Source organism: Adiantum capillus-veneris, chromosome 5 (genome assembly GCF_014529385.1).
Source record: "Adiantum capillus-veneris isolate H3 chromosome 5, ASM1452938v2, whole genome shotgun sequence".
NCBI classification, from domain to species: Eukaryota; Viridiplantae; Streptophyta; class Polypodiopsida; order Polypodiales; family Pteridaceae; genus Adiantum; species Adiantum capillus-veneris.
The window spans coordinates 160,275,564-160,303,114 of NC_140935.1; the positions used below are offsets into that span (position 1 = coordinate 160,275,564).

General features: G+C 42.5%; 1 protein-coding gene and 1 pseudogene across 1 annotated transcript in view; both read left to right on the top strand.

Moving 5' to 3' along the window:
- LOC147458430 (uncharacterized) overlaps positions 1–7,555 on the top strand; it is a 43,357-nt gene extending 35,802 nt beyond the window's left edge. Inside the window, exons 7-9 of the mRNA XM_086513429.1 lie at positions 6,516–6,670; positions 6,746–6,986; positions 7,086–7,555. Of these exons, the coding sequence (XP_086369555.1) occupies positions 6,516–6,670; positions 6,746–6,986; positions 7,086–7,214 (525 nt within the window). The 3' untranslated portion in view covers positions 7,215–7,555. The remainder of the gene's footprint in view (positions 1–6,515; positions 6,671–6,745; positions 6,987–7,085) is intronic.
- A 14,537-nt stretch (positions 7,556–22,092) lies between these two features.
- On the top strand, positions 22,093–22,915 carry LOC147458431 (uncharacterized; annotated as a pseudogene).
- The last annotated feature ends 4,636 nt before the right edge of the window (positions 22,916–27,551 follow it).

Genomic DNA, 27,551 nt, shown 5'->3' on the forward strand with positions numbered 1-27,551 from the left:
ATGTCCTTTGGCCTTACCAATGCTCCAGCCACCTTTATAAAATTAATGAATGATGTTTTAAAGACCATGTCTAGGTAAGTTTGCAGTGGTTTTTCTTGATAACATCCTCATCTATAGTAAGACTAAACTAGAGCGTTTCAAACATTTAAGAAAAATTCCAATTGTTGAGAGATAATTCTTTCTATGGTTAAGAGTCAAAATGTGAGTTCTCTACATAAGAAGTAAAGTATCTTGGACATATTATCTCTCACAAGGTTAGGGAATGATTTTCCTAGCTTGTAGGAGCACAAATGGCTATGGAACAAAGCCAAAACCCAGGCTAAATATGTCTAAACACAACCTGGCATGAGAAACCTACCTCACATTGGTCGGGCACAGCAACAAAACAACCCTCACTCCCTAGCATGTGTCCGTGGAAGGAGCTGGGACCGATTGGACGAATCCTCAAAGATGCTTGAACTCAACACCCCCTCTCAGCTCCTTAAAAGGAAGTCTGACCAAGGAGTTGAAGTGAGCAATCTGCAACTGTAAAGAGGGGGTTTCGTGGACGAGGATATCTGCTTCAAAACTCCGAGGTCAAACAATACAAGGCGCCGTAGTATCATCCAACCGCTACCCTCGAAAGACATATGGAAAGTATTGCTGTCCGTTGTAAGTAAATTTAGCTCTATTAAGAATCTCCTCAAGCCAACCGACTCACAAGTTGCACAACCAACATCTGTAGAAGCAACTACTGTGGACTGCTCCAAGAGAATGCATCAAAATTGAGGGTAAAGACATAAACTAATGGTATCTAGATCATTTCTTAAACATGGCAAGATCAAGAGACCCTATACCCAAGCTCTGCAAGAGAACACAGTGCTATAAAAAGCAACCAAATAGATTGTCAATCTTGGCCGTTGCACGTGGAACCACAAGAACTGTAAGAAAGTAGTGTGCACAAATTGACTCCCAAGCCGGCTTCACATCCCCCTTTGAAGGGAAAAGACCTGAACCATGAACCATGGACAACTGTCATAACTGTCCAATAGTCTCTGTCGGTGTAATTGGATCACCTGAGATACACATCAATAATGGGACTGTAGCTAACATGGCACTATCAAGAGACCCTGCACCGAAGCTTTGCAAGAGAAAAACAAGGTGCTATAGAAAGCAACCAAATAGAATTTCAATCCTGTCTGCTGCACATGGAACCACAAGAATTATAAAGAAGTAGTGTGCACAAACTGACTCCCAAGCTGGCTCCACATCCCCCTTTGAAGAGAGAAGACCTTAACCATGGATAAATGTCATAACTCTCCATAGCCTCTGTCGATGTAACTGGATTAACATAGGTAGGTGAATCCGAAAGGAAATTAATATACTTGTGAAACTTGGAACCAAATTTTTGAGAACTAAGAAGATTGTTTCTCCACTATGAAGAATGCTGGCTAAATGTAACTGGTTCCTAGTTCGAAAGGACCACTATTTACCTATACGAAACAAAATGATAGCCCAAGGATAAGGTGTGTCTTGAACGGTACAATCTCCAAGGATCAACTTGAAAGATGAGGCATAAGAACTATTGCTTGGATGCACTAAGAAAAGCAATTGTAACACCACAAATCCGAAGACGAGGCAATCACCGAAGTGTCTTAGGAAAAAACATCCGTCAAGATAGTAAGATACTGTGGGCTAAAGAACGCCATTCAAAATCGCAAGAAAGCATGGTACTCTGCTATATGAAGCATTGGTAGTCAACTGAAGATAATAACCTGGAAGCCCCCCTTGAAAGATAAGTATCCTCAAAAGTACGCTTTGAAGTAATAACTAACTCAACCCCACGTTGGAACATTGCAAACATTGTCACTGAAAGCTTCAGAGCTTAAGCTGTGAACTCCCTTCAAGATAGGAAACCCCATTTGTCACAAGACGGGCACCACGTGCCAAGAGAAAAGAAAAGACTGAACAGATTTTTAGCACTTCAATAACAACCGAAATGAGAGAGAGAGAGAGAGAGAGAGAGAGAGAGAGAGAGAGAGAGAGAGAGCAGGACACGAGACGGGGAGTGGCGAAGTGCCACCCCAAGAGAGCACTAGCCCTAAACATTGGTGCCCCTTTCGGTATTTCTTTATTATTGTTGATTTGCAAAGTACAACAGCAGGGGAGCACCTCCTTTGCAATTTGCGGACTGAAGAGTGCCAGAGAGAAAAAAACACTTTCCTAAAATTTTGGGATTTTTCTAAGAATCCGCCGTGACTTGCAGAATGTCCATACATGTGCCATGTCATCATATTTTGCTGTGCAAAGTCTTTTGAGTGTGTTCTGCTTTATTTTTAATGCCTTTATGTCACTTGGGTCCCATCGAACGGGGTCTCGTAAGTTGGTGGGAACTCTTCTTTAAAAATAGGCTACTCGTCAAGACTTTGTAAGTTTGTAAAACTTCTTCTTTTGTTGCTTCTTCTTAGGGTTTTGGCCCCTTGGCCGGTATTTGAAGGTTGGCTCCGTTCTTCAGTGGCTTGACACGTCAGCAATTTGTGACATCCTCCCACCTTGAAAAAAGGTAATCGTCTGCGATTACAACATGTCTGCAAAACAACTCAAGTTAGCTCAAAAAAATTTCCGAAGGTCATTCCGAGGGACAATCAATTTGCTTTTTTTTTTTTTTGTAAGGAGTTGGCTTCTCCTTTTGGCTCTTTTGGTCAAGAGTTGGCTTCTCCTTTCGTCCAGATTGGAACTCTTGATATTCTTGCGTAGTAAAATTAGCCATCACACCCAGACTGCATTGGTCTTCCACGGGTGTCTTGATGCACTAAAATTACATACCCAGGCAATCTCATCCAATCAGGAATATTGAGTAGTTGGCACATCACAATGCAACACAAATGCTCACATATCCATGGTACAAGACATAGAAACATAAAGTCGCTGATAAACACTCCTCCCGTATAACCTAACAAGGTTTGGGCCGGCAGATATTCAACGACTCCCTCATCACTCCTCTCGCATAACTTAAAAAGGTCCGGGCCGGGAGATTTAGAGGCTTTTTACAACCAAACGCCCCCCAGACCACAACCTGCTTCGTTTGGAGGTGCTGAGAGTAACCACTGCTCAGACTTCTTAATACTCCTCCCGCATAACCATACAGGTCCAGGCAAGGAGTAACAACAACAATATTTTTTAAGCATTCAATACTCCCCCCACAAATAACCACAAGGGTCCGGGCCATGAGTATGTGCAAGCATTCTCAAACATCATTTCTCACTACTCCACCCGAGAGTAAATCACCAAGCATTGAAACCAATATTCAAACCAGAGTCAAACAATTCAAATCGGCACCAAGACATGTTCAAAACAGTTACCATCCATTTGGAATAAATTTCAAACAGGATTACCAAACAAGTTCTCAAACAGATTCTCAAACAAAATTCAAACTTAAAAAGCAATCTCGACTTCAATCGAGCTCGAAAAATCGGTTGACTTTCCATCTTGAAACTTGTATTAAAAAATTAGGGTTAGGTTCCTTCCATGAGGTCGTAGCCAACCATAGCATGGTCCATAAGTGCTTGAATAGTCGAAACAAGGTTCGACAAGCAATGTTCCTGTGGCGTTGATGGTAGCCGCAAGATATACCAATCACACACACACACACACACACACACACACACACACACACACACACACATTGGACCTCCAAGGTTATCAGCTTGAGAAGTGACACCTAGTGAGAGAGGTCCGAAAATTTCAAGTCGTATTTTGCTAGGGTTCGTGGCAAGCATTTCAGGATACCCCTCTCTGCTAGAATTTGCACTCCGAAGGAAGATGTCAAAAACCGTATAACTTCGAGCAAAAGTTTTCTTGAAAGCTTGCCGAGTCCTTGGAGCATGCGGCTTGGTAGCTATAATAGACTTCAACCATTGCATGACACTACATATGAGAAAAACAGCAGTTTGAAACAAATCTTGGATCCTTCTCTTGCAAGTAATCTTTTCGGCTTATGCCCTGTAAGACATGAGCGGTGGAGACAGGAGAGCGCTCGTTGCGCAATGAAATAAGGGTGGGAGTGGCTAATAAGTCAGGGGTTAGAGCACCAAGATACTTCAAATAAGATTCCAATAGACTTTGGAAGTGCTGGTTTGCTTAGTCTGCTCTTTTGTAGAACCACACGGGTGATGCTCGAATACCACTGTCACAAGACGGGCACCATGTGCCAAGAGAGAAGAAGAGGCTTTTAGCACTTCAATAAGAATGGAACTGAGAGAGAGAGAGAGAGAGAGAGAGAGAGAGAGAGAGAGAGAGAGAGAGAGAGCGCACTGGCCCCAAATGTTGGCGTCTCTTTCAATATTTCCTTATATTGCCGACTCGCAAAGTATAACAGCAAAGGAGCACCTTCTCTGCAATCTGCGCATTGAAGAGTGCCAGAGAGTAAAAAACATTTTCCTAAAATTTTGGGATTTTCCTAAAAATCGGCTACGAATTGCGGAACGTCTGTACATGTGCCATGTCATCATATTTTGATGTGCAAAGTCTTCTGAGTGTGTTCTGCTTTATTTTTAATGCCTTTATGTCACTTGGGCCCCATCGCACGGACAACTGTAAGTTGGTGGGAACTCTTCTTTAAAATCAGGCCACTCGTCAAGACTTTGTAAGTCTGTAAATCTTCTTCTTCTTTTGTTGCTGGTCGAGATCTGAAGGTTGGCTCTGTTCTTCGGTGGCTTGACACATCAGCAGTTTGTGACACCATTCCCGCTCAATACTGGGAAAGAGAGAATATGAACCACTAGAAAGAAATCTGAGACAACCCGGAGAAAAACTGCTTCCTCTGTAACTGAATAGCAAAACCTGAATCTCAAAGAACTCGAGACCTAGAGAATCACGCTATCGATAATGTCAGTCCCACGTCGTATCCATCCTACACACATGACGTGACATGACATGACACAAGCCGAACTCACACCTAGATACGCGTAGTGAACGGACATCAGGCGCACCTCCTAGCCATAGAGCCAATACGGGGTCACCTCCGAGTATTGTCTACAGCCAAGCGGGCTAGCCTTTGCTATAGGGCCCGGCTGGTTTCCCATACCACCAAGCCCACACCAATATGGGTGTACGTGGCAAAGCTGCCAAGGGCCTAGAGTCTAAAGTGTGGTGATCACACACGATGCCCTCACAAATGAGGCTCAAGTACTCCGGGCCAAGTATACACTCGTCGGACATTCTGCACTCGCTCATCCTGATGTCTGGGGACGTAACGCTTCCTCTCTTATTTGTAATTGCTGTGCTCATTAATATCCTCGGTTATAAAACCGGGGAAACGATTCCTTAACGATCTGACCGACTCCCAAGTCGCTTGGGACTCAGGACGATCCTTTCACTTGATCAAATATTCGGGGTAAAAAGTCTCATGAGACTTGCAGATCCTTTGATTGAGAAGGGATTTGGGTTCAAGTGAAACGTAACGGGTGGTATCCTCCAAGTTCGGGACTTGCGAGGGAGGAATCACTAAGTCATCCTGTCCTAGTCGTTTTTGAGACAGCCTACTGTCGTGGCAAACTGTACGGATGCCCGTAATTTCCGTTGACTGCTGACGTGGGAGAGTTCCGTAAAATATGCTCGGCTGCTGACGTGGCAGTACGTACGGATCTCCTCAAATTACGTTGGTTGAATTTGGTAGCTTTTGGGTTACAATTGCTCGAGTTTAAGAAGCTTTTGAGTTTAGACTTTTGGGGCTCTGCTTTTGGGCATCCCTTGTAAGAATAAATAAGTCCAAGGGCCTCATTACTCAGGGCATCTGGATGCAGAGTTTGAGTGTGAGTTGCCGCGATGCTTCATTGACTTCCAGCACCAATTATGTACTTATCTCTAGATAGGAGTGCTCCTGGTAGGTTATTTTGTTAGTTGTTGAGTTTGAGTATAGCGAACAGCAAGAATGCTCAAGTAAGTTTGCTTTGCCTTAAACCTTCAGACTTGTGCGCCAAGGAGACTTTGTTTATAGATGTGTCAATGTACCGACACTACAGACTCTTTTGTAGGTTCCTTCCTTAAAGAGCCTTCGGGGCTTTTTTGCATTTTTGTGAACATAGACACAATTTTTTGATTCTAGAGAGAGAAAATCTGCCTTTGTTTCAAGAGAGAAAAACAGAAAACTCTATCGAAAGAATACTTCCTAGCTAGAGAAAAAGTCCCTGGCTTTTAAAGAGAGGTGGAGATGAAGTGAAAGTTTAACATCGTAGGAACAATCCCAAGAGAGAAAAACAGCAGACTCTAAAGAGAATATTTCCTAGCTAGAAAAACCGTCCCCGGCATTTAGGAAGAAGTGGAGATGAAGTGAGTTTAACATCGTAGGAACATTCCCAAGAGACCTAGCTAGGAAGATTCTTTCTATGACTGGCTGGACATGCATAATGAGTAATTGCGTCTTTAATCTAGATGCGAAAACCTAACCCTAAAGCACATCACAAACTCTAACATAGAATTTTTGAGCCGTCATTGTTTATCAATGTTTCAATTGGTTTCCTGATGATCTGTACCAGGGTTTGGTCAATTATTCTGCTCAGTGTAGCCCTGAGCTTGGAGAGAAAGATACATGTTGTTCTGAAGACAAGAGAGAGTTTGGGAAGGAATTACAACTTGACCAATTTCATGGAGCTGTAAATAATCCCACTGAGTTATCCATTGTTTGCTCAAGGTCTGATGCACCCAGTATTGCTAGAAAGCAAATGTTGGACACATTTGATTCTGAGGTTCTCAAGTTTCTGAGCAGTGAAAATCTTGACATTACATTAAGGCTTCAGAGGAGTTCTGATGTTGAAAATGTCAAAGGAGTGGACCATGCTGGCTGTGACCGTGAGGTAGGACTCCAGAGGAGTCTTGGTGCTATTGATAACGGAGGAAAGGACCAAGGAAGCTGTCGGCGTGAGGGCAGAGATCCGGAGAAAGATGGGCACAAGGTGGACTTTGGGCTCGAGAATATTGTTCTTGACACACCGCCAGATTTCCTCCTGGTAAGTTTCGTGAGTGAGTTATGTGGTATTGGTGGTCCTGCTTAAATTTGTGTCGAGGCCTGACTTGTTTTTTTGTATCATGACCATCTTGACATGCAGGAGTCGTTTCTGAATTCTCAAGAAAGTACTGATTGGCTTGGGAAGAAGAAGTTTTGGAGCGATTCCTCTCAAAAAACTGAGGATGGAAGCTTTTTTGATTTTCTCAGAGACAGCCAGACTAGTGTTTAATCTGAAACTTATCATCGTTTGCACTTATCTCGACTTCCAGTTTTCTAGTCAAAAGTTTTGGAAGTGAGTCAATGAACTCAGGCAGAGATCTTGGAGATGGAGCTTGCAAAGAACTTGCAGCAATTTTGCATTGGTTAAATGACTATTGATGCGCGCATGCAGTTTTCTACGTAATGTAGCGGGCAGCAGATGCTGCTACTTTTGTACAAAGTTTGTTTAGGATTTTTGAAGGGTTTTGAAGCTAGAGATGAAGCTTAAGTCGTTTTGCACGCTGAAGTTTCAGATGTTGAAGGGCATAAGTCTGTTATTTATTGATAGATTTCAGAAACTTTGTAAATTCTTCTTTTCTTGTGTTAATGTATTGCATTTCAAAACTTATAAGCTACTCTTGTCAGTATTCACCGGTAACTGAAGGCTCACAAAAGTACCTTTATCAGTTTATGAGCTTCAGTGGTCGAGGGTACAAGTAGTTTGTATGCTATTAAGTTGCTGTTAAGAGACGTGAGGTCAGCATTTTGCGTCTTGACAGTGGGTCAGCATGGTATAGAATGCCCTCAAAAGGGTACGCTGCTATAGGATGGTGGTTAGTTCATCAAGCAGATACTAGAGACTGTAAAAGATTTTATACGCCCGGGTGGTTGGGGGCGGGGGGGGGGGGGGGGGGGGGGGGGGGGGGGGTTACAGAGGGTGGAGGCTAGTTTGAGCACTTGCACTCATGCATGCTCAATAAGGGGCATCCTTGACGCAACACGGGCTTTGGTGATGCGGAGCTTTAGAAAGAGGTGATAAGTGGAATGGGCGGGCCATCTTCATTCATACAATGAGGTAATATTACCTTCCCACAATTGCACAGCCAGACACAATACGATTGTACTGTGTCGAGGAACACCAAGGTCCAGCTCATGACAAGTAGGCCAAGAACATGAGCCATTACAAAGGCATATAAGTGATTCTTACTGTACATGCCAAAATTCTTTTTATTTGGTAAGGTTGTTCTTGGTACTGAGTTGTAATGCTGTTGTCTTTACAATGTTGTTCTTTGTCGTGGCAGTTCTTAATGCTAATGACCAGGAGCCACAATGAATCAGGTGGGAGCCACCTACGAGGCCAAAGATGTGTCCCTCAGAGATGAAATCCAGTGGTGCATCTAGGTGCTGTGTGGTTCATCGTCAAGTGAGAGCCTGAGCAGAAAACCTTGAAACAACTCCCAGATGTCTTATCTGGAGATGGTCAAAATTTTGTCAAGGGATCTCATGTCCCCTCAGATTGAGAGATGTATGGCTATGCCATCATTCTTGGTAGGTAATACCTTGGATCGGGCCTTGTTCCATTGCATCTTTGATTGGCTAGTCTAAGCTATACGATAGTAGGGAAGATAAGTGGCAAAAGAGGGCAGCCTTGCTTGATATCACAGTGTATAGCCTGAAAGGCTGTTAGAAAGTCAACATTCATCCATACCTTGGCTCCAGCATGTCTTAGAAGAGTGTTGACTGTGGTGCGCTAGTTCCATACCCTCCAGGGTGGGGCCTGTTTTAATGGTTGGTTAGGCCTTCTCATGCTTGATTCGGCTTGAAAATGAATTGCTTCCACTCTAATCTAACTTGGTCTTGTTGAGGCTATTGACAGGTTTATCTAGCTCAACCATCTTCCAGGTTGGAAGCCATATTGGCGAGTAGGAACTTCCTACCTAGCTCAGGAAATTATGTTTTGCTCTGCCCTTGATTCTATTGTATCCAAGGTTGAATATTCAAGGTCCTCCAAAAATGAAGTTGTCCTTAAGAGTGTCTATCTTCCCTGCCTAAAATTATTTGTAGCATCCAAGAGGGGACGGTTGACAATGTTGTGAACATATCAAAGTTCAATCTTGATGACAAGCAAATTTGGCATATCAAAGTTCAATCTTGATGACAAGCTAACCAAATTTGATAGCCGACCTCCAACAACAAGCGGCAAATCATTGCAAGATACTACTTTAAGGAGGCAAAGTACACGAAGCATTCAAAGCGATTCTCTTTCGGATGTAGATAGGAAAATGCAAGGTGAAGAGGATTAAGGTGACTAGTGGATAAGCAGTCCATGAGTTTGGATTTCAGCTATAATGTAGTCTTCATATTACCCCTGAACATACGTACTGTCTGCCCTCATTAGTAAAGCACTCAGTGCTGCCATACCTTGTGTTGTTCGATGGATTTTACAGTGTCGCAGATCAGGCTTTGCCTTCACTTTGTCGTGGCATGCTCGACTACAGACAGCATTTTGTAGGGAGCACCTTCTCATATTGTACTTCTTTTCGTCATTCCTGTTACCATCTATGACCAAGCCCAGCACCAAAGGTTTAGTAATGCATCCATTGATTTGCGGCTCTGCTAGATGTCTCAATGGCCAGCACTATTCATTCCCTTCTAAGTTCACCCGCTTACTGTTTACAGCTTGCTCAAACACTTTTTGTGCTATGACATCACGTCTGCAGTGTATATCGGAAGCCAGAAAGACGAAATGTCAGGAATGTCAACCTTCCTCTTTCAACCTCTGACCTTCTAACTGTTGCTAAATTAATGGCCTTCTCTTGTTAGTATGGGTGGTCGTTATGTCTGCACCGCAGCAAATAAAGAGAAAATCGCCTCTCTCTCTCTCTCTCTCTCTCTCTCTCTCTCTCTCTCTCTATTCTGGGCCAGCGCCCTCTCTCTGGAAGGCGAACCGGGCAAGCAAGGTCTCTCTCTGTGTGTGCAGACAGAGCTCTCCAGGGTAGCTGAGGCAGTGTGGAAGGAGACTAGGACGAGCCAGCGATGGGCAGTGAGAGGCGCTGCGAAGAAGGAAGGGGGGGGGGGGGGGGGGGGGGGGGGGGGGCACGCAGGCGCACAGTGCAGAAGGAGCGGGCGACACGTCTACCCCGTCCATTTAATCTGGCGAATGGTTGTTTACTTTAATGGAGGCTCATGCGCAGTGTACAACTGCAGTCCAGAAAGGTCTCAAATTAAAATAAATAACGAGAGAGAGAGAGAGAGAGAGAGAGAGAGAGAGAGAGAGAGAGATGCAGGGAAGGTGGGCAAGGCACAAGCAAGGGCACAGATGAGTCAATGAGTGCTAGCTCAGTTGATAGAGCAAGAGCCTCTTGTGTCTGAGGTCTTGGGTGCAAACCTCCTCGACAACTCTCGTGACATGAAGCCCCTAGGGGCTGTTCCCATGGTCCATATGATGGGTTGGCCACCCTTAACCGGTTGGGATGCTCCACCTCACGGAGTCGGATGTGTGAGTTGTAATTTCAAGTTCCTACTCTCTCTAAAAAAAAAAAAGGGCACAGATGATAAGGAGCCGCAGAGGGGTTTTTGTGGTGGGGGGAATTTTCTCATTGATGATTTAAAAAATTAAAATATGACGTAAAGAACTTAATAAATGAATATAGAGCAAATTAGTTCTCTCTCTCTCTCTCTCTCTCTCTCTCACACACACACACACACACACACACACACACACACATTCATTTCCATTCTCAATGCCCCTTTTCTTGCACTGTTGAAAATCATGACCAAAATGAGTTGGTTATATGAGAGAGCTCTTGAGATCAAATTTATGACCAAAATGAGTTCGTTACATGAATTGGAGAGAGAGAGAGAGGACTAGAGCTTCCGTGTCATTGCCATGGTATGCATATTATAGAGGGTGTCCATCTTATAGAGGATGCCGATCAAGAACGTGTATCGTCTCATTTGAAGATTGAAATTTTTTGTGTTGATTTTGTAATGGCACCACATTGTTAGAAATAGGGTTGCAGGGAAACGGAGAAGACGAAGGAAGCTCAAGGCACACAATAGAGAGTGTATTACTTAGTGTGCAATGGAAAGATAAGATAGCCCTAGAGTGATGGGCGTATATACAATGCATGGAGGAAAAAACCTCCTAGTGAGGGAAAAAATGCCTTGGCGGTCCTAAGTGTGTTCGCACACTTAGTAATGTGTTCACACACATCGCTATCACATGTATCCTCAACAACGAGAACCCTTCCTAAAGGGGTGTCATCTTGTAAAGTCGCGACAAATGCTTCTATAGATACACTTTCTTTCTAAAGAACCCCTAAAAAATCTTTCTTGCATAGCATATTATTTCCCATGTATTTTTGTGGATGCATATAGGATGTCCCATCATTGGACATATGCATTAGACACTATTTTTTGCTTCCACTTATGCACCTTGAGTGGATTACAACAGGCAAACCAATGTTTCATCATGCTACCCTCTTATTTTCATATCCATCAGCAAATAATCCCTTAAATACTTTAATAATATTTTTCATGCTAATAAATACTCCAATAATGTGTGTATCCCAAAAGAACTTTTTTTTCCATTGGGTTTTTCCCTGTGGTCCAGGTATTAGATCGTAATTTAGATCCTCACCATTCTACTCCTCTTGGACACACTCTTAAAGAATAAACAGAAGCCTCACCATATGCTACTACAACAGACAAATACGACATCAACTCACACACCAGACAAATTTACATAGCGGAATGAACCTCATCAACAAATGAAGAAAACCCATCGACAACCAATCAACAACCTTCTGCAGCCTCCACGGACACTTTTCAATATTGTCCGAGGACGGGCACTGTTGAAATTTTAGTGCTTGAGGATGCCTCATGATCTCCTCTTGTTAAGCTTGTGAAACTTGATAGGGAGGTTTGTTAGGCGGTGAGCTTTCTGATAGGAGCTCAATTTGATGGTCATCATCCCCTCGTTTTGGAGGTAATTCCATAGTGATATCATCAATGAACACATCTTGGAATCCTTTTAGAAAGTTAGACAAGTCTAACTCTTCTTGATTCCTACCATTCACCTTTGTTGAAACATTAGGACCTTTTTGGGATTCTTTGACAAAAATCATGTGCGCAGAAACTGAGCTTTTCATTGATTTATCAAGGGCGAGAGGATTTACAAGTGGTATAGTACGACCAAACACATTAGCATCTATATACATATTCTTTCCCCTGTAGGTGAAATAGATTCTCCTTTGAGGGAACTTCATGTTGGCAGCCATGCAGTTGATCCATGGTATCCCTAGGATAACATCCTCATGTTGGAGAGGAGAGATGAAGAAGTCTTCTTTGTCGACATAGCTTTGGACATGAAGCCTCAACTTCCCAATCAAGGGAGTAACGGAGGCTTGCTGTCCCAAAGCGGCATCGGCCGTTACAGCATCTCCCATCTCAAAAGCTTGAATGCCCAACTTGGTGGCCAACTCCGTTGATATGAAGTTGAGAGTAGAACCAGGGTCAAACAAGATGAAAGCATTGTGCTCCCTTACCGTTCCCCAAGCATAGGAGAGAGATGATCCTTTGCAATGAGTATCCTCTTTTGGAGCTTTGATAGTGGAAGCTCTAGGAGTCTCATTGCGAGCATTTCTTTTGGGGCAAGAACGATAGCCATGTCCTTGCTCCCCACACTTAAAACATTTGTGATCCTTGCAAAAAGTTTCAAGCTCTTCAGGAGAGAGTTTATTTTTACCTTTGTAAACTCCTTTCTCCTTGGACCGATTATTGTTATTGTTGTTGGAATGGCCGTGGGAAAAATTTTGGGCATTAATTTTTCCCTTTGCATCACTTTTGTCTTTATTTTCCATGGGTTTGACATTCTGTCTAACCCCTTGTTGAAAATTGATGCGTGAAGCAACCATGGTATGGTTGATTACTTCGCTGATAGAGTCAGGCCGTTGAGAGTTGACATACTCGGCCATCTCTTCAGGTAATCCCGTACAAAATTGTTGTTTTTGCTAAGTAAAGTCTATCTTTTGAAAGACAATAGCCTTGAGATTTAAACCCCAAAACTTGTCCACATATTTATGGATAGACTCATGAGAGAGAAGCCTTAAACTCCGCCATTCGATGAGCACTTTGTCCTTTGCATCACTTGCAAGGAACTGCTTCATGATGGAAACTCGTACAATTTTCCATGTCTTTGGGGCTTCGCCATTGCCTCGAAGGCTAGCCCACCATTGACGAGCCGATTTTTGGAAGTGCATAGCTACATGGCGTAGCTTGGAGGACTCCGTGAAGCCCTCGTCTCCAAAGGCCGCATCAAATTGTTGGATGAAGGCCAATACTTTGTCGGTAGCACCAAAGGTGCCATCATAGGTGAGAAAAGAGATACTCTTTCCTCCCTCTTTAAACTTCTTGAGCTTTTGTGACCTTCGCCATGTAGGGTAAGATTTGATGTCCTCCCCTCTTATATCCTCTAGGAGAATAGCCATATCTTTCATCGGTAGAGGGTGACCTCTTTCTTGCCCTTTTCTTCCTTGGTTTCCTCTCTTCCCTTTTGGAGTGACGAGGAGAAGGACTATGGGTTAATCGTTTCCTCTTGGGAGGAGTTGGCGATCGTTTAGTCCTCCTTCGTGGAGCCACATCTTTGGAGGAATTTAGGGATTCATTGCTTTCTTGATCTTTGGATTCCTCCTCTCGTATGGGAGAGAGTCTTCTTTTGGGGGTCTCTTCAAGAGGCCTCGTAAGCTCTCTCTCCTCTTGGAGAAGAAAGGAAATCCCATAAGCACGAAGTTGTTGAGTAACTTCGGCTTGCAAAGTGGGGTTGCCCATAGCTTGTTGCAACCTAGTGACAAGATAATATCATCATTGGCACCTTCATGTGCAAAATCAAAGTTATCAATGTTCATTCTCCTCTCTTGATTATTGTTAGCCATGCTAATTAAACTATTTGTTTACTTAGTGTATGCTTTGGCAATTCAAAACCTTAGTTGCTACTCCTCTTAGCCTTTGAAAATAGGCACTTAAGTATCTACACCCACGGCTCGAATTGGTTAATTATAGAGAGTAGTGGAGTGAGTCTAACATAGCGAAGTTGTCGAAGGATAGTTCCTTTCGGACTTCTTATGGCTCAATAATGGTAAAGCCGTAGGCAAGTCTAAAAAGACTCCATTATTAAGTCCAAAGCTCCCGAGGTGTGTACCATATCCCACACAGTGGGCTCAACAAAACCGATAATAGATCCCAGTCCCACTTACCCTAATATAATTAACAAAATCAACCACTAATAAGCTACTTAAGGATCTCTCTTCTTAAGCAAGAAAAGAGAAACCAAATGCTATGATACCAATGTAATGGAAATTGCCTATGAACTTTGGAATTAGTGGAATTAGGAAATTAGGTGAAGCACTTTTAAGAAATTACTTTGTGAGCATAGCGGGTGAACTTAGTTGATGGTAACAACATAAACATGGTGCTTAATTAACTTGGCATGAACAATACTTTTGCAAGAGAGAGAGAGAGAGAGAGTTTAGAGAACATGACAATAGTTGAGGACCGGATTCATATGGAGCCGGTCGCCCCTCCAATAGGCATTTGTATTATAGTTTCTCCCATCAAGAGAGACTTGGTACAATACAATCTTTGTATTCCTTGTGACCTAGGTGATGCTATGAAGATGGAAAGACTCTTGCATCACAAACATAACATAAACTTGAAGAAAGCATTAACTATCTCAAGCCTCAGTCCCAAGGCCTCAAACACCTTTGAAGGTGGAGAGAGCTAGCGGAGAATGAGGATAGGGAAGAGGAAGAAGAAACATTCCATATGAGAAAGAAGTAGTTCCTCACTTATCATTACTCTTCTTGCTAGCATACATAATAGCATAGTAATGGAGATGGAGAAGATGGTAAGCTTAAGCATTGAAGCATGGCTCTTGGTTCGATTTGCATTCCATAGCCAAGAGTGTTGGTGTAGGCTTTCACTCTCACAAGCTTGGAGAAGGAGGTGGTGTTCCTCAACTTTCACCAAGTGAGAATGGTGTCTCAAATGAGTGTGTGTGATGGTGTATATCCTCCTAGCACCCCCCCTCCTTGCTTTGGGCGAGTGGAGACTTTTCTACATGCTGCAGGCTCATTGGACCCCTCTCCCCCTGGCCAATCACATGTAGCATGCAGCCAGTACATGGGTAGACTTTTGACAAGTGTCCTCCTTACCCCTTAGAGAGAGAGAGAGAGCTTGAAAATATCTAGATATTTGTTAGATGGAAGTAGAAGCTCATTGGACCCCTCTTTAGCCCAACCAATAGTATTCAAGCACACCGTGTGGTTAAGCTTAGTGAGAGTCTGACATGTGTCCCATGTGCTCTTTTAGAATTCCCCTAACTTTGAGATTTCTATGCATAGGGAGTTTCTCAAGCAACTTTCTCATTAAGTGAGTAGGTTCTCTTTTTGAGTCAAGCATCTTACCCCCCATGCATAGGAAGCTTCTCAAGCAACTTCTTCATTAAATGTGACAAGTACTTCAAGTACCTTAGTCATCAAGCATGACAAGCACCTTAAGTGGAGTTCCCACCTCAAGCACAGCCCTAGCTTGCTTAAGTTTAGGTCGGGTTCCTCAAGTACAGCCCTAGCTTGCCTAAGTTTAGGTTAGGTTCCCACCTAAGGCACATCCCTAGCTTGCTTAAGGTTCTCACCTCAAGCACAGCCCTAGCTTGCCTAAGTTTAGGTCGGGTTCCCACCTTAAGCACAGCCCTAGCTTGCTTAAGGTTCCCACCTCAAGCACAACCCTAGCTTGCTTAAGGTCAAAAGGACTTTTAACACTAACCATTGGACGTCTTTAATGAAGCTAACCCTAAGGTCTTTTAAGTTTCATTAGTTAACCTTGCTCTTTGACATACCATCTCTCATTTGGGCCCCTTTACCATTGGCCCCGTGTTGAGATAGATCCATAAGCACATGTCTATATACTAACCCTTGTTCCCGTTTATTATCCCATATTAAATGATCAGATTAATATGAGAAAATCATTTGGGTTGGCTAGATATTAGATATTTGATGACAAGCATTGTGGCATGTAGCCAAGGGAACTGTGTTCTCAACGGAGATGCTTTTCATAAATTAAAACTTTAATATCTATCTTGTTGTCCCTCTTAGCCAATAATTTTAATTACTCCAATATTTTAGCGAAATTTGCCCTTTCTCCAATATGCTTATCTTCATGCCAAAAAATTGTTGTCGTCGGTTGATACAATACATTGTTGATATAGAATTTCCACTGTAACCCATAACAAAGATAGTCAAACTTCTAGGCAAAGAGGGTATATTTGCTCCTCTTGGCAAGAGCTGCTATTTTCAAAGAAGCTTCAAGACTTCTTCGACGTGATTTTCATGCTCCATGTCATCCTTGGAATATATGAGAATGTCGTTAAAAAAGACTACTAGACATTTGTCTAGCTAGTTCCTAAAAATATCTCGCATTAGCCGGTTGAAGGTAGCATAAGCATTTGTCAAAACCAAAATACATTATTGTAAACTCGTAATGCTCGTACCTAGATTTTAATGCTATATGGGGTATATCCTCTTCCCTTACCCTTATCCAGTAATATACCAATTTGAGGTCATTGTTTGTGAAGATTTTAGATCCATAGAGGTGGTCTATCTGCTCTTTGATCCTTGGGATGGAGTCTTGTTTTTAAATGTTTCTTGATTCAACACTTGGTAATTGATGCATAGCCAAGTGTGCCGACCTTTTTAATATGGAATAGTATTGGGGCACCCTATGGTGAAACACTAGGTCCTTTGTTATAGCAACAACCACAACTGCTCTTTGAGTATCCCTTGAGCTCCATAGATTCTGGGACTAACATCTTATAAAGGCTTTTGGTTACTAGGTTGGGTCCAAGTATGAGCTCAATTTTGTGATCTACTTCCCTTCTTGGTGGCATTTGGATCCATTCTTCTAGGAATAATTATTAGTACTCTTCTACCTAGACCAGTTTGTTGTCCTTCTATTCCTCTTCTGATTTTCTACAAAAAATAGCTTTCTTTTTTCTAAGACCCTTAAGCAATTTTTCAGCCATGAAAACTTGTAATTTGGGTTTCCCTATGGTACCCATTACTATGAATATCTATCCCTGCTCAAGAGAGAAAGTGACATGTCTCGCATTGGATGATGGATTTTTTTGGCTCTCAACAATTACATACCTAGGATTACATCATGGATGCCCAAAGATAGGCATGAAAATTACATTTAGTGGGGTTGCCCCATCAATCTCAAAATTGACCACCCACTATAGCTTTGCTTACAATTTTCACCACTAGATAATTTGATTGTCATCTTCCTAGAAGGCTTCTAGCTTAAACTTAGCTCATGTAGACACCTTGGGCAAATAATGAGTGAGAGCTTCTAGAATTGACTACCAATTTGAAATGACTCACCATGGTAGCTAGCTCTACCTGGAATCACCTAGAACTATTAGTTATTTCATTGGTGCTTTTGATAGCCGCATGTATTTGAACTCATTCTCTTTATATTAGAAGACGTCTCTTTAAATAAATTCTCAAAGCAATATGTAAGTGTTTTTCTTCCCCTCTTTATCTTTGTTTTGACTTGCCATCACGTGGGACTAAGCACATTGAATAGACTTTTGAGATATTTTGGGTGTGAGAGCAAGGCATAAGCTTTCTAGCACCAAAATTAGATCCGTAGATTATTGAGATATCTTGGGTGTTAGAGTAAGCACAAAAAAGTAGCATGATCTTTCTATCACCCAAGTAACGTAGATTGGTGATCACAACTCTCTTTGGAGTATTAGAGTTTGAGATCAACACTCACTTCATGGATCTGATTGATGGATGAGAGAGAGAGAGAGAGAGAGAGAGAGAGAGAGAGAAAGAGAAAGAGAAGAAGAAGAAGAAGAAGAAGAAGAAGAAGAAGATTATTGTTTTAACATCGTAGGAAACTATCCCAAGATACCTTAAAGATCTATCCGACGAGGAGAGTTGAACTCAAGACCTGCTATTCAAGAGGGAAATGGAATAACAAATCTACCACACTTGGGTGATAGAAAGGTTATACCATTTTCCTCTTTTTATTAACACACCCACACACCCAAGAAGAAGATTGTTTTAACATTGTAGGAAACTATCCCAAACGACTTTAAAGATCTATCCGACAAGGAAAGTTGAACTCAAGGCATGTTACTCAAGAGGGAAATGGTATAACCAATCTACCACACTTGGGTGACAAAAAGGTTGTACCATTTTTCTCTTTTTATTAGTACACACATCCAAGAAGAAGATTGTTTAAACGTCTTAGGAAACTATCCCAAGAGACCTTAAAGATCTATCCACACACACTCGAGAAGAAGATTGTTTAAATGTCTTAGGAAACTATATCAAGAGACCTTAAAGATCTATCCAGCAAGGAGAGTTCAACTCCAGAGCTGTTATTCAAGAGGGAAATGGCATAACCAATCTACCACACTTGGGTGATAGAAAGGTTATACCATTTTCCTCTTTTTATTAACGCACGCGCGCGTGTGCACACACACACACACACACACACACACCCACACACACTCGAGAAGAAGATTATTTTAACGTCGTAGGAAACTACCCCAAGAGACGTTAAAGATCTATCCAATGAGGACAGTTGAACTCAAGACCTATTATTCAAGAGGAAAATGACATAACCAATCTACCACAGTTGGGACGATGAACGATAGGGCATAGTCCTGATCTTCATTTTCTCCTCAACTCATCGTTTGGCTACTACGGACCCGTGATTGGGTTTGAGAGCGCTTGGCAATTGGACTGTCCCCCTCCATTTCACAATGTGGAGGTATCAGGGAAGTCCGCCTCGCACAGGGACTCCATAGATCCAGTTTCGGGGCCATCGGCTCTTCGTCGGCGAGTCTCATCGATGAACGTTGACTCGATGCTACACGCGGACGGGTTGTCCTTTTTGGACATTTAGGTATTCCACGCGGAGACCTTGACTTCCTCTTTGAGATCATCCATGCACATTCATGAACGTACACTCGAGGTGATCCTTGTTCGCAACCGACAGTTGTCGGCAGATTTGGCACGGTCCACAGCTCAAGGTGATCCAGGGCATTTTCGATGATTTTTCAGGTTTGCCCAAAGTGGCTTGAGAGAGTTCCAAAGGGACCTCTTAGACAAGCACTCAAGGCCCAAATTGTCTCGTTTTCTCAACATGATCCTAAAAACACTTCCACACTCAATCTAAACTTCAAACATGCGGTATCAAGACGGCTCCCATGTGCATCAAGCTACGTGATCTTGGGCCGTTTTTTGAATGAGCCCATCATGAGCCACCAAAGGGGACTCAAGTCCATTAGGCGTAGAGAGAGAGAGAGAGAGAGAGAGAGAGAGAGAGAGTACGAAGAGAAAACTTGAATATCCTTTCAATCATCATACATATTTTCTTTCTTTACCTCTCTCTCTTAGCTATCTATCACATCAATCTATTTATCCCTTTTTGAAATCTCTCTATTGAATTTTCTAGTTCTCTTTGCAATAGTCTTAAAATAAGAGTTCTTGCAGTTGGTAACTTAAGGAAACTAAAATGACCTTTTGGTCGTCCAAGTGTGGCAAATTAGTTCCTTCAATTTGCTTCAAACTAGCTTTGCATGATGCTTTGCATGAGTTTAACCTAGCTTTGCATAGGCAATTCATGGATTTGCATGGAGACAGCCCCTTAGGATGGCTCTAGGGCTCCCATTGGGCATCCTTAACTCAAAAGTTGTGAAAATAGAATCTCCCATCCATGGCAACAACACTAGGCAGAGAGAGGAGAGAGAGAAGGATTTGTAGCGGCCATTAGAGCCCTTGGTTGGTGCTAAGCTTGTGCCATGTTGTGTTCCTGACGAGGAGGCACCCCCATCAAGCTACCTCATAGCCCATTTTGTGTAGGTCAACCTCGACATTTCCCTCTCTGCTGCAAGCCCCATTTCCCATAGCTTCCTCTGTCAATGGAGCTTCATCCACACAATCCTTCCTTGGTTGCATGCCTCCTATCCATTTTCCTAAAAATATCACACTAGAGCATTCCACTAGTACCTTGATCAATATTCACACTTGTTTGACAACTTCCTATGGGATGGTTGCGTGCACAAATTTTGCAAACACATGCTCTAGGGTAAGATGGTTGATTCTAAACATGATATATTGTTTATGTGGCTTCTTGCCGTGTACGCCATAGCACTTGATTTATTGTGGCTTCGAAATAAGAAGTTACACAAAAAGGTATTATCAGTTGCATCCACAACTCTCTCTAAGTTGCAGTCTATGCATACTTATGTCCTTGTGGTACAAGTGTTTAACACCCTTGTTAAGAAACTACATCAACATGGTAGCCCAAGGGATTTTTGGCATGCCCAAAGGGCAAGGCTATAGCATTGCCTTCTCTTTTTGCTGACTAAAATAAAAAAAAGGTTGAGTTGTATTTTAAAGCATTTTTGGATAGGTCAAAAATGTTGATTGGTTGAAATAAGATAGTGGGTACTCATTGAAATGAATTGTGTAGATCTAGTGATGGACATGTCTTGAGTTTTGAAATATGAAAAGAACTCTAGTATATCAAGGAAAAGATTTTGGGTTGCTCAATGCCTTTGGAAGCATGAAACTTTGAGAGCCTTACATGTTAAAAGATAAAACCTTAGAGGCTCCACAAATCCAAAGAGTCATCTTTTCATTTTGAAATATGAGAAGTTCTTTTATCCACCTTTTCATTTTGAGAGTTTGGTTCACCCTTTGAAACTTGAGGTAATAGACTAAAGTTGTCATTTTGGGTACTTAAAACTTTATGGAAAGAATTTATCATTTAGGGCTTTAATCTTTAAATATTTTTTATTTTTATTTTTAAAGATTTTAAAGCTAAGTTCAAAACTTAAAGATGTAGAACTCTTGAAGTAAGGTCTCCAATGATCCAATCAGGATCTAGAGTTTTTTTTAATTAGAAAGTAAAACTTTGAATTAAAGAAAGTGAAAATGTTACATGGATCCACAAGTAGGGGGAGAGTCACCCAGAGACGCTAGAGTTTTAGGACTTAGAACTTTAAAGCTTTTAAAGTGGGATTTATAACTTAGGGATCTACAGTTTTAAATTTGTAAAAAGAGCTCTAGAGCTTAAAAATGTAGAAATTTTTAAGTGGGGTGTAGAGCATAGGGATCTAAAGCTTAGGGTGTAGAACTTAAGGGTGCTTTTTTAATTCAATTTTATGTGCTTATGTTTGTTTTAAAAAGCTTAGAGATGTAGTGATTTTAAAGTGGGATCTAGCTTCATATCAAGGCCTAAAATTGACGCCTATTTTTTTTGTCACGGACTATTTTGCCTATCAAAACAATCTCAAAATTGCTTGTCAATTTTTGTATTTATATCTTTAAATTAACGTTATATATGATAAATTATATAAGTTGATTGCATTACACAAAGCATATGAAAGGGGGCTTGAAAAATTGCATGTCAAAAAGAATTTTTTATCATGCCTGACAGACTTTGTGATTTTATCACTTGTTTTAAAACGGAATGAGGCTGGTGAATGATGTGCATGTGCGCGCTCCATAGGAGGAATTTTGTTTTTGCTTGAAATCGTCAAGTTCCTTCCCCAACAGAATTTGTGCTGCAATTACCACATAATGACCACATCAACATCGAGAATGTAAAATTCTTGGACCAGTCCATGTGCGCCATCTTGACACCGAGAATGCGCTCAATGGTGCAACAAATCAACATGAAAAATATCGTTGGGTGTGCAACACCTCAACAATTGTAACACTATTGATAGCGCATCACCTAAGCACACAAAACTTGTAGCCCTGTCAATAGAAGCAACAAGTAAGTGTCAACTCTGGCCCTATTCTCCCCGATCCTTGATAGTGGGAATGGTCGTGCAAAGACCATTCCCATAATATGTGCTCCCACTATGGCTCCAGTTGCCATGTGGTCATACATTTTACAAGAAATGAGTGAGACTAACTCCGTCTCTGATGGAGTGGCCGCCCAAAAGAATTCAAAGATAGGCTTCATGACCCTATTGGCCGCCCAAAAGAATTCAATGATGCCTTCATGACGCTCGAGTACTGGAGTTGGTAGCCCAAACCAGAATGAGATCTTTAGTAGAGCTTGGAATTGGGTTGAGAGCGTCTTCTCCATATTTTTTCGTGCCGTGTTTGCCAAGCCCTTCTAGATTTTCTAATGGAAAAAAAGCACCTCGACAAAGTCTTCCTCTGTTGATTTCATCAAGAATGCTACACAGAATAGAGCAGCCAAGAAGTTGGACCACTCAAGTCTAGAATTTGTGCACAAAGCCTTGCAGGTCGGTTTGTTCAGGGGACTACCCTACATCCACATCGAGTGAGGTGGGTAGGGGCTATGACTATACTGACCAAGCCCTCCTCACTTGCTCATTCCAATCGAGGAAGAAACAAAGGAGGATATGGAGCTAGCGGAGGGATTGAGGGCACAACCGAGCCGAACTCGAGCCTGCGTAACAACATGCCAAGCGATTTGCTAATCATTTCCTTCACATCAAGGTCCACATCGTTGGTGACAACAGTGGACACATCATTCACATCCCCTCCATCGTCTCCGCCACCATCACTGGTAGCAAAGTTGCACCCATACGCGGCGTATATGGTGTGACAACTAAGCTGGGCTCCCATGCTGTCATCATCAACAATAGGGACATAAATGGATGCACTTTCAAGGACTTCAAGCTAGCCACTTGCTCAAGCTGCCAATAGGAGGGCAGAAGGGACATCATTGAGGTCTTTGTTCTAGTGGTCGTCGCTGTTAGGGCCACGTGTTCACATGCTAGGCTCGCCATTCAAGACAGCATCGTTGAGATCGGCTCATGCCAAAGGTAGTGGAAGCTCAAAGGCATCACCTCCACCTCCTCCTTTGTATCATCGTCTCTTTGTAGTGTGATCAGATGTAGTGAGAAAAGGTTTCCGCAAAGAGAGAGAGAGAGAGAGAGAGAGAGAGAGAGAGAGAGCGAGCTTGCCTGAGTAGTATGTGTCTTAAATCTATTTAGCTTTATGTTCCATTCTGAAATGTGTAAAATGTATACAATTCACGATGAGATTGACATTGTCTTTCTACAAATATAATATATCTTCTTAAGCACAAAGAAAATCTCTCCACTTTAATTTCAGTTTTCCATGAGACAATGAATCTAAGCTATAAGTCAGAACACACGTGACACATGGTGTTTGTGGGAATGGCTAATCGAGTGCCCCACCTTGCACCCCATCTCTGCCTCTTGTTGTGGATAGCCTTGAACTTCAAGGTCTGTGAAAGCACAAAGAAAACCTCTGAGATAATGAATCTAAGCTATAAGTTATAACACACATGGTGGTTGTGGGAATGGCTAATCCAATGCCCCACCCTTCACTCCATCTCTAGCTCTTACTATAGATAGCCTTGAACTGCAAGGCCTGTGAAATAATGGGTGTCTGTGGCCATAGGCTCTCATGATTAATCAACAAACATTTGTGAGCAAAGCTCTTGAGTCAACAAAGGTGGAAAAAACTCAGCATTGGCGCAGGAAAAGGAGGAGGAGGAGTTATTGTTGCCAGTAGAGGATCAACCTTCATGCTCACTTTTGCCGCTATGTAGTGTGTGTTGTGCCCTACTCTTTATCGCTAGTGAATGCCCCATCACCACCAGCTACAGCTCCTGCTATTCCTTCAGGTCCCTTGTCTGCCGCCACTTACATGCAGGCTCGGGGGGGGGGGGGGGGGGGGGGGGGGGGGGTCATTGTGTATAAATTGTGTATATCGCGTGCGTCCAAGTACTATTTATAAAAGTCCTTATCTATGAAATTTTTACGAATAAAACACAACCTTTTCCTATTCAATCTATACTTTTTTTTTTCCAATTTCATTTTCTGATACCCTTCTATATGTAAAAATGTGAGAAAAAAAAAATAATAACCCCTTTTACTGCACTCACGTGATAGTCACATAATTTATTAAGTGAATCCCTTGAGCATGCAGGTGGCAGGATTCGAGCATTGTCACACACACCATGCTCTATAATGTTGTCAAGCGCCTTATGTTGGAAGGGCCTCAACAAATTTTTTTGGGGTTTGTGAAAGGACATGCAAGCATCACCATGGCCAAAGCATGCTAGTGACTATTTTTGTTGGCCGGATGTTATCGACGTGCAACATAAACCCAAAATGGCAACCGTTTGTAGGAAGAGGGAGTTAGGGAAATGGTGTCTTGATAGTAGAACTTGAAGAAGCAACAATTAATTCAATCACACAATGAGAGAGAGAGAGAGAGAGAGAGAGAGAGAGAGAGAGAGAGAGAGAGAGAGAAACAATGTCGTGATACCGGATGTTGAAGAAGTAAAAACCCGATCGACACACGGTGTGTATGTGTGTGTGTGTGTGTGTGTGTGTGTGTGAGAGAGAGAGAGAGAGAGAGAGAGAGAGAGAGAGAGAGAGAGAGAGAGAGAGAGAGATTACTTGGAAACTATCGTCATCATTGTCCTCACACCATCTCGGACTGCTTAGGTATGGAGCTTGCAAAGTTAGCTAGCCACATGTTACTTGGCTCGGGCAAAGAGCTCTGTGCGCGTGTGCGCGCGCGCACGCTTGATAGATTCCTTTGTTCTTCTTCTTGTTACATTGTACTGAGAAATCCTTGTGATTAAGTGTATGTATACATAAGTGAACAACTGCCCATACGTGTATGTTTATGCAGCACCGGTCTATTTATTGCTTCTACCAACTTCTTCCTTGAGCTAACTGGTAGTTAATAACAAATTTTTCTATAATCAAAATGTGTGTTTAGGAGGTCTCTCTCTCTCCCTCTCAGTGTTCTAGAAAAGTGTACCTCAGCTTAGCCTTGAGTTGGTTGAAAAACCAATTAGCCGGTTGAAAAGAGAGGGAGAAGGAGAAAATATGTTTAGAAAATTTAAGAAAAATCCTCTTCGAATCTATCTTAAAGCAACTTTTGTATGTTTGTAAAACTAATTTTCCCCCATCATTGCCCTCACTCTCTCTCTCTCTCTCTCTCTCTCTCAAACGCCGGTTGAGACGGTTGAAAAGAGAGGCCGGGAGAAGGAGAAAATTCGTTCAAAAAATTAAGAAAATAGAGTTAAATTGTGAATTTTGTATGTTTGTAAAACTAATTTTTCTCGAACATTGCTCTCTCTCTCTCTCTCTCTCTCTCTATCTCTACTAAAGTGCTGGAAACACACTGTATCTCTACTGATTGGTTGTTGGACACTATGCCTGCACTGGTGATTTAAAAAGAGTGAAAGCCACACACGATCGTCGATCATGTTTTGGACTTTGGAGTCTAGCGCAAAGATAATGTCGACTCTCTCTTTCTCTCTCCAACGCCCTCTCTTACTCTCTCTACTGCAGCAGTTTGAGGATTTGAGCTCTCTCTCTCTCTCTCTCTCTCTCTCTCTCTCTCTCTCTCCACCAGTGTTGTATGGTGTACGCACTAAGCACAACTGGAACCATGGGAGGAAGCTCTTACCATGATTGTACATCCCACCCGTGATTGCTACCTCTGCCTCAGGAATAAAAATAGCTAGCCCGCTTAGTGAGAGGTGGTGCCCTTTTGCCTCCCCCCGGACTCATAAGCCTCTCGACTCCTCAAGCTGGACCTTGCAGAATGGTATCAACTACATTTTAAGCCACATGGCATGCCGGGATCCACTCCCCCATAATAGAGTAGTATGTGTTGTGGCATACTCTTTGTCTCTAGTGAATGCCACATCACCACTAGCTACAACTCCTGCTATTCCTTCAGGTCCCTTGTTTGCGCCCACTTACATGCAGGTGGCGGGATTTGAGTACTACCACACACACCATGCTTTGTAATGTTGTCAAGCGTCTTCTGTTGGAAGGGCATCAACTAATCTTTTGGGGATGAAAGGACAAGCAACAATCACCATGGACAAAGCATGCTATTGGCTATTTTTGTTGGCTTGAGGTCAAATGCGTGCAACTTGTGGCCAAAATGGCAACCATTTGTAGGAAGAGGGAGGTCAGGGAAATGGTGTCGTGATAGCGGAACTTCAAGAAGCAGCAATTGATTCGACGGACGATGAGAGAGAGAGAGAGAGAGAGAGAGAGAGAGAGAGAGAGAGAGAGAGAGAGAGAGAGAGAGAGAGAGAGAGAGAGAGAGAGAGAGAGAGATTACTTGGAAACTATCGTCGTCATGGTCCTCACACCATCTTGGGCTGCTCAGGTAAGGAGATTGCAAAGTCAGCTAGACATGCCTATCATCGTCATGGTCCTCACACTGTCTCGGGCTGCTCAGGTAGTAAGGAGCTTGCAAATTCAGCTAGCCACATGTCTCTTGGCTCGAGCAAAGAGCTCTCTCTCTCTCTCTCTCTCTCTCATTGATGCATAAAACAATAGTAGCCCTAGATGCAAGTGCAACTACAAACTTGATAGCTTCCTTTGTTCTTCTTCTACTTATATTGTACTGATCAATCCTTGTGATTAAATGTATGTATACATAAGTGAACAACTGCCCATATGTGTATGTCTATGCAACACCGATCTATTTATTGCTTCTACCAACTTCTTCCTTGAGCTAAGTGGTAGATAATAACAAATTTTTCTATAGTCAAAATGTGTGTTGATGAGGTCCCTCTCTCCCTCAGTCCCCCCCCCCCGCTCTCTCTCTCTCTCTCTCTCTCTCTCTCTCTCTCTCTCTCTCTCTCTCTCTCTCTCTCTCTCTCTCTCTCTCTCTCTCTCTCTCTCCTTGTCGGATAGATCTTGAAGGTCTCTTAACATAGTTTCCTACGACGTGAAATTATTTTCTTCTTCGTCTTCTTCGTCTTCTCTCTCTCTCTCTCTCTCTCTCTCTCTCTCTCTCTCTCCCCTTGTCGGATAGATCCTAAGGTCTCTTGCCATAGTTTCCTACGACGTTGAAATTATTTTCTTCTTCTTCTTCTTCTTCTCTTCTCTCTCTCTCTCTCTCTCTCTCTCTCTCTCTCTCTCTCTCTCTCTCTCTCTCTCTCTCTCTCTCTCTCTCTCTCTCTCTCTCTCTCTCTCTCTGAACCGCAGTACCATAAGTGGGACTGAGCAATACCATCTCTCTCTCTCTCTCTCTGAACCGCAGTACCATAAGTGGGACTGAGCAATACCATCTCTCTCTCTCTCTCTCTCTCTCTCTCTCTCTCTCTCTCTCTCTCTCTCTCTCTCTCTCTCTCTCTCTCTCTCTCTCTCTCTCTCTCTCTCTCTCTCTCAACCGTTAGTTGAGCCGGTTGAAAAGAGAGGGAGAAGGAGAAAAATCATTTAAAAAATTAATAGGGTTAAATTGCGAATTTTGTATGTTTGTAAAACTAATTTTTCTCGAACATTGCTCTCTCTCTCTCTCTCTCTCTCTCTCTCTCTCTCTCTCTCTCTCTCTCTCTCTCTCTCTCTCGTCCGCCCGTGTCTCTCTCTATCTCCACTAAAGTGCCAAAAACACATTTTATCTCTACTGATCGGATGTTGGACACTATCCTTGCAGCGGTGATTTCAAAAGAGTGAAAGGCAAACATGATTGTCGATCATGGTTTGCACTCTGGAGTCTGGCGCAAACGT